Source organism: Lipotes vexillifer, unplaced genomic scaffold (genome assembly GCF_000442215.2).
Source record: "Lipotes vexillifer unplaced genomic scaffold, Lipotes_vexillifer_v1.1 scaffold390, whole genome shotgun sequence".
Taxonomy (NCBI): Eukaryota; Metazoa; Chordata; class Mammalia; order Artiodactyla; family Lipotidae; genus Lipotes; species Lipotes vexillifer.
The window spans coordinates 2,399,326-2,407,139 of record NW_006784503.1 but is presented as its reverse complement, the minus strand read 5'-3'; the positions used below and the strand labels follow the sequence as shown (position 1 = coordinate 2,407,139).

Genomic DNA, 7,814 nt, shown 5'->3' with positions numbered 1-7,814 from the left:
ATATGTGTATATATATATATATATATATATATATATATATATATAAGCACAGAATAGGATTTTAAGTATAGTTGCAAAGCTGTAATTTCCATGAAGAAACTCAAGAAGCTCAAGTGGAGACCAAACCTATAATCATTACCCTCTCTATTCCCCCAAGCACCACCCTCCAAACAGAAAGTTATATGACAATACAGAAATATAAACAGAGGCTCCCAATTAATATTTTGGGAACTCTGGTGCTGATACTTAGACAAATCTCCCGATAAAATCTTTGTACCCCTACTTCATACTTTCCATCAGAATTCCAAGTGAAAAGTATTCCAGAATTCCAAATAAAAGTAACATTAAAAATAAAACCATTAGAGTACTAAAAGAAAATTCAGGTCTACGATATCATAATTTTGATAATGGAGAATGTCCTAAGCATGACATCTAAGCCAGAAATCACTCTACAGTGAGAAGAGTAATAAATTTGACTACATAAAAGCTTCTATTATTCATTAAGTGTTAAAAAGAACAATGACAAAGCACATATACAGCATAATTTTACTTCTTTTACATTTTCATTTTTTCAGACAGATATTTACAACAAAATGTTCAACAGTGGTTATCTCTATGTGAGGAGACTATGTAGAAGGGTCACTTGCATTTATACCTTTCTTTATTCTCTAAATTTTCTACAATAAGAACATACTATTTTTTTTTAAGAACATACTATTTTTATAATTTAAAAAATAACAAACCTTTCTTCACTTCAAACAATAAAATCTATGTTTCCCTGTCTCAACCATGGTTGCCTGCCCATTTCCTTCAGGTAAAATGATATAAATTAAAAATTAAAAAATTTAAAAAGAATTCTGAACACAGCATGGGTTAAACAGGAGAACCATGACTGAAGACTTGATATAGTTACTAAGGTGATAAAAAAAAGCAAATAAAAAGTGCACCTATCAGTAAACTGATTTCTGACAAAGGTGCCAAGCAAGGCAATCCAACGAGAAAAGAAAAATATTTTTTTTGAAAACTGGTGCTGGTGACTATAGTTAATGATACTGTATAGTAGACCCGAAAGTTGCTAAGAGAGTAGATCTTAAATATTCTCAACACAACAACAACAGCATGGTAATTATGAGAGGTAAAGGGTGTGTTAACTAACCTTACTGTGGTAAACAGTTGGCAATACATGTGTATCAACTGTCAGTGTTAAAATATTTGTCAATAATATCTCAATAAACCTAGGAAAAAATGGTGTTCGACAGTCTAAATAACTGGATTTGGGGAATATGAGGGAAAGAAATGAACCCTGACCCCAAACTAAAACTGGCTTAACACATATCCTAGACCTAAAAGTAAACCTATAAAGCTTCTAAAAGAAAGGAAAGGAAAATTTCTTGTGACATGGGGATAGGCAACAGTCTCTTAGTCAGAAAAAGCAATAACCATGAAAAAATGTGATTAAAGAAATAGACACGCCACATATTTGACAAAGAACTGGTATCTGGGATATATAAAGAGCTTGTACAGCTCAAAAAGAAAGAACATAATTTTTTCAAATGGGCAAAATATCTGAACAGATGCTTCACAAAAGAAGATATACAAATGGCCAGTTAAGTGCATAAAAAAGTACATCATTCGTCATCAGAGAAATGCAAACTAAAGCCACAATGAAATACTACTACCCACCCAACAGAATGGCTAAAATTTAAGACTCAGTGTTGGGGAGGAACTGGAACTCTCCTAGGTTGCTGTGTTAATGTAAAATATGACCATTTGGGGAAGATATCTGACATTTTTCTAAAAATACTAAACATACACCTACCCTAAGACCTAGTAATTCCACTACTAGGTATTTAACTCAAGAGAAATGAAAATATGTCCTCACAAAAGCTTACTACAAGATTGTTCACAGCAAAGTTTATTAACAGCCGAAGTCTATATACAAAATAGCCGAAACCTGAAAACAGCCCAGGCATCCATCAACAGAAGATGCCTAATAAATTGTGGTTTATACACATAATGGAACACTAGTTAGCAATAAAAAAGGAACAAACTGCTGATACGCAAAATAACAGGAATTAGTCTCAAAAACTATGCTGAACTAAAGAAGCCAGATATAAAAGAGTACATACTATAAAGGATTCCATTTATAGGAAGTTCTAGAAAAGATGCAAGTAATCTTTAGTTACCCCCCCCCCCAAAAAAAATCAGAGGAGCGACTGACTCCAAGAGAATGGGGTGTAGAATTAGCTGAAAAGGCATATGAGGGAGATTTCTAGGTTGCTAAGAGTGTCCTATACCTCAATAAGGATTTGCATTACACGGATGTGTGCATTTGTCAGAACTCGTCAATGTGATACTTAAGATTCGTTTCATTGTATGTAAATTTAATCTTTAAAGGAAAAAACTCTACTTAATGAAATGCATGCTTAAGTGTTTAATGGAGAAGTGTACCACATCTGCAACTTACTTTAAATGAATCAAAAACAAAAGATGTATTGATAGATGAATGAAGAGATGGCTAGATATAATAAAGCAAATATAGCAAGCTATTAATTAGGTGATAAGTATATGGATGTTTATTATCAATTCTTTCAATTTCACTATACTTTGAAATTTTCTATAGTAAAACGCTGGGGGAAAACTTAAACCCTACCTTGTTAAGTTGAACACAGAATATATTAAAACCCAACAATTCCACTCCTAGATATATATCCTAGCCTACAGAAACTTCACATGGGCTCCAAGAATGATCACAACACTTTCCATGATAGCAAAAAAATGAAAAATAATCTAAATATCCATCAAGTAGATTGAAGCAATATATTATGGTTTATGTTATGAGTGAAGATTAATAAACCACAATGTGAGTAATTCTGAGTGAAAAAGCAAGTCACAAAAGAATATATACAGATGTTAACCCTTTATAAAGTTAAAAGAAAAACTAAACAATATTGTTTAGGAATACATACTAATGTGTTAATCTATGAAATAAAGGAAATGATTAAAAAAAAAAAAAATGTTCCAGGTAGCAGATGAGAGAGGATGAAGGAAGACTGAATTCAGCAGCAGCAGAATATGGGTAACTTCAATAGGTTAGTGTTCTATGCATTAACTTGAGCAGTGATTTCATGAATGCTTGCTTTTTATGCTTCATAATTCATATCTGCATGCTATATTCTCTTAGTATGTTTAGAATACTTCAGAATTTGAAATGGGAAAAGAGAGCTATCTGATCAGGACTCAACCAAAACAACTACAACAACAACAACTTAGGCTTCAAGATAATTATCCACTATTTCTTTACAACTATTTAAGGTGTATATAAGTCAATATTTCCTTACTTAGTCTATGTTGGCCTTACCGTGGGGCAAGATGTTTCCAAATTCAGAATTTTTTGGATTTTCAAATAGTAATAAAGTATATATACTATATACAGTATATTCCCGAAAACCCTCTGGGGAGTCTGAGGTAGCACCCTGAAATCAAACACTAATATTTCTCCAGGGAAAGCTATTACTATTTACACCAAGAGAGATGAATCACCTAAAATACTGTAACATCAGATCAGGTCAGATGTTACATCAAATAAGTTTTACCAAAAACTAGGTTTTCAGAGCTCTTTATATATCAGAACTGTGGGGGAGGGACTGTGGACCTGTACTTTCAAAGGGGTTCAACTTCACCTAACTAGTAAATTCTATACATTACTTTTTTCAACCTCTCTAGCTAATTCATTTTCTTTAAAGATTTCCTGACCATCAAAATGCAAGTTTCAAAGTAATATAATCCCATTTATGCTATAAATGCCCAACGTTTATTTCACAAAAGAACAACACATATAAAACCTTCTTTATTCAATTTTTATTCTATTTCACTTTTGCATCTTTATGATATTCACACTTGTTATATAGTGGGGGGAAAATGCACATACAATTTTATTTTAAATAAGCAAATAACCATCACCAAGCTGAAAATCTTAGCACTGTGATAAGAAATATTTTCACATAGTTCACAGGTATAATAAAATCAAAGTGTTTTGTATTCTAAGTGGCTGAAAACCGTAAGTAAATTTTTAATCACCTTTCCCCATCAACACCAGCCTTATGGAACAGTTTACCCAAGCCTGAATCCCACAGGTTATAACAATCATTTACTCTCCTAAAAAAATAAATCAAAACACAAAAGCACAGACCTTTAGAAAGACATTTCTCCATCATAACACTAAAGGACAATTCTTTTTACCATAATATTTGGGTAAGCAGTATCAGAAGCTTAGTCTTGATAACAAAACATGGGTATTTACCCAAAAGTTTCAAACACTGCAAAAGCATACTACTGACCATCCTTCCCTCCAAAAAAAAAAAAAAAAAAAAGTATTACAGAAGCAAATCTCTCTCAAAACTCTATTTTTAAATAATACCAAGAAACTCACAATCTGCAACCACAAAGGGATATATTTTCTTCAGATTAATCTTAAGGACCCACATAAAGCCTCCATAAAACGAGATGATGCAGAGAAAAAAAGACAATTTAGTCCCTCTACGGACAGTCTTGGAATCCAGTTCTAGCTATGCCTGATGACTGCTAGCACTTTTCTGATGGCAAATTCAAAAGATAATGCTACTCATTCAGAATTTTATAGCAAGAAATAGTTACCAATAAAACCTTTTCCTTTTCAAAGGAAATATAAAGCACTTACCTAAAAATATGATAAATGCACACAGAAGTGAGCTAAATTTAACGAGCACTACTATGTACCAAGCATTGGGCTAAGCACTTTACATGTTATATAATATTTTTTCCAACAAATAGATTTACCTTCTAGGCTTAGCCTACAGTACCCATAGAGTAACTATTATACAGTAATTTCTGGTATACTTCATCTTCTTACTTTTGTCATCTTAGGCAGTATACAATTTTAAATGGTACTTTCTAAGCTCCTGAATAAGTAAATAAGATTTGTGACTATGTTTTTATCAGATTATATTACTTTAAATTTTCTCTGTTCAAGGAAAAATATTTTCTATAATAAAACCAAAAGAAATGCCATTCGCAGTAAAACAATGATCAGTTGTGACATGAAGGCTAAAGGGTAAGGTTTCAAATCTTTAAAGTGATCCACACCATTATTTCAGGAAATATGTTTTTATAACACTCTTTTAAAAATTAATTCTTGGGGACTTCCCTGGTGGCGCAGTGGTTCGGAGTCCGCCTGCCAATGCAGGGGACACAGGTTCGAGCCCTGGTCCGGGAGGATCCCACATGCCGCGGAGCAACTGAGCCCGTGCGCCACGGCTACTGAGCCCGTGTGTCACAACTACTGAAGCCCACCTGCCACAACTACTGAGGCCTGTGCGCCTGGAGCCCGTGCTCTGCAATAGGAGAGGCCACCGCGATGAGAGGCCCGCAGACTGCAACGAAGTGTGGACCCCGCTCACCACAACTAGAGAAAGCCCGCGGGCAGCAACGAGGACCCAATGCAGCCAAAAATAAACAAATAAATAAATAAATTTATTAAAAAAAGAAAAAATTAATTCTTGGAATTTCTGTCTGGAAAGATGAAAAAGTCCTGGAGATGGATAGTGGTGATACTTGCACAATAATGTGAATGTAATCAATGCCACTGAACTGTACACTTAAAAATGGTTAAAACAGTAAATTTTATGTTATGTACATGTTACCACAATTTAAAAAACTAATTCCTTCTACTACTTGATACAGTGAAATACACATGATTTAAAGCTAACTTACTATAACATGGTTTAGAAAAAATCTTCAGCTCGTCATTTTGCAATAGAAACATCAGCAACCTCAAAGAGTAAAGGACAATTTTTGGCCTGATAAGATTTACTGCAACTCAGAACCCTAAAAGTTAATCAGCTAAAAACAGCAAAAACAAAATCCGTCCAGTCAGCAGCATCTGATGTCATACCAGTAGTATGTTACCTTAATAAAGGTGTGAAGTGTCTTGGCTGTATTAGGCACTTAATAAATGAATGGACCAGACTGTTTACTGAGCATGTGTAATGCTTCCTTTTTTAAAAACAGCCTTCATTTTAATAATTTAGAAAATACCTTAATAAAAAAGAATGTATGCTCATTACCATGTATAAATAACTTAGGCTCAAGCTCATAACAACCCTAATAATTATGATGAACATCAGTAAAGACCCAAGAGATGAAAGTGAAGTGTAAAAAATTTCTATCTGAGGTTGAATATGAACTTGATGAATACTTGAGATTTGCTGTACTATTTTTAACTGAACTTTCTGGCCTTAGGTCAAAGTTTTGCTAGCAAAATACCAAAGCGAAAATGCTGGGAGTGAAGCCCAGAGTCTCTGCTTTGGCCTTGGAAAAGCTATGCCCTTCATGCAACCAATCCTAGTCCCAACTGAAGACTTCCAAACACTATTCATAGTGCCATGCTCCCATGAAAACATATGAACAACCCACTAACATGAAAATCGGGAAAAGGAAATGTCAAACGCGTCTGACAGAATACAGTACATCACTACATTCTGTACATTGTACAGAAAGACACTCTTTAGTCAGTTCCTGCACTTCAGCCAAACGGTACTGAGTCACTCTGCAAATGATTCCAGAAACCTCAAAGGATAACCAACAGCTTCTGAAGGAAAGTCAGTCAGTCACTGGAAAGGGAAGAGACAGTTTTTCTTATCATACAGTCAATAGATTTCTCCTGTCAGGGAGTAGAGCTGAACAGGAGTTCTGGAAGGGAATATCTGAAGGATCCAAGGATCATCCACCTGAATTCTAGTCGTCCAGGGTTAACTTAACATCCAGCGCATCTTTTTCGCTTTCTTCTCCTCTCCAGGGTAAAAACCCACACCCACTTTTCCCATAAATGCATCTCTACTGCATATTAATCAAAGCGTCTGTGAAATACAAGTCTATCCTAACAAAAACAAGAAATAAACAAGCATTCTACAGTGCGTTTCTGATCTGTAAATCATGTCCCTTTCTTAAACAAAGCCAACTAGCAGACGTTACGTGGCTATCGATTTGGATTTCAAAGGCCATCTCAGGAAAGAGATACAATGAAAAGGAGAGATTGATTCCATTCTGCAATTCAGATGGATTCTTTAGCTCTGGTGTAATAATCTCGGAAATTAAATTTACAGAAATTAAAATGCACTAAATTGCAACTAGTAACGTTCAAACACAACTGAAAACAGGAAAACCTTAGTTGTGTGTTTCAAGATTTCAGACTGAACTCTTTGTCCTGTACCCCAGGTGGGTACTGCCCATAGGGACAGCCCCAGGTTTCTCGCTTCCTCGGACTCACGTCCCCACGCAGCATGACGCTCTTGCAAACGGGCTAGCCTGGTGCCTGAAGGACAGCGTACCTTCCACCCTACCTCCCCAAACCCCCAGGGCAGGCGGGAAGAAGAGGGGTGCTTCCTCCCAGAGCCCCAAGAAAGGGCCAGCCGGGGATGACACCGGCTCCAGGAGACAGAAGGGAAGAATCAAAGGTGGGTCTCTACTCCCGGAACTTAGTCGCAAAAATGTTTGGTCTCCGACCCGGGCCCCGGCTGCCGGAAGCTGGGCGGGGTGGGGCGAGACCTCCCCCCACTGATGGGTGGGCACGGAGGGGTGGGCAGTCGGGGGAATCGGCGGTGTGAGCGGTCAGCAGAGAGGGCTCCCGGGCCCCGGCCACCTACCAGCAAGCTCTCCACGTTGATGGGCGACCGAGGGTCTCGGATGAGCGCCTCCAGCTTCCTCTGGCGGCTCACGCCCGCGCCGTCCCCCGACACGGCCTCGGGGGCGCCGGGCATCTTCCCCGTCGGCGGGGG

At 36.8% G+C, this 7,814-nt stretch overlaps 1 protein-coding gene across 2 annotated transcripts in view; it reads right to left on the bottom strand.

The window, feature by feature from the left end:
* The window catches only part of ROCK2 (Rho associated coiled-coil containing protein kinase 2), a 134,754-nt gene that overhangs the window by 126,814 nt on the left and 126 nt on the right, over window positions 1-7,814 (bottom strand). The window contains exon 1 of one of the 2 annotated variants that reach the window (XM_007456912.1): window positions 7,683-7,814. This exon is cut by the window's right edge and continues 126 nt beyond it. In XM_007456912.1, the coding sequence (XP_007456974.1) occupies window positions 7,683-7,796 (114 nt within the window). In that variant the 5' untranslated portion in view covers window positions 7,797-7,814. The remainder of the gene's footprint in view (window positions 1-7,682) is intronic. The other variant, XM_007456911.1, reaches the window with a different exon arrangement.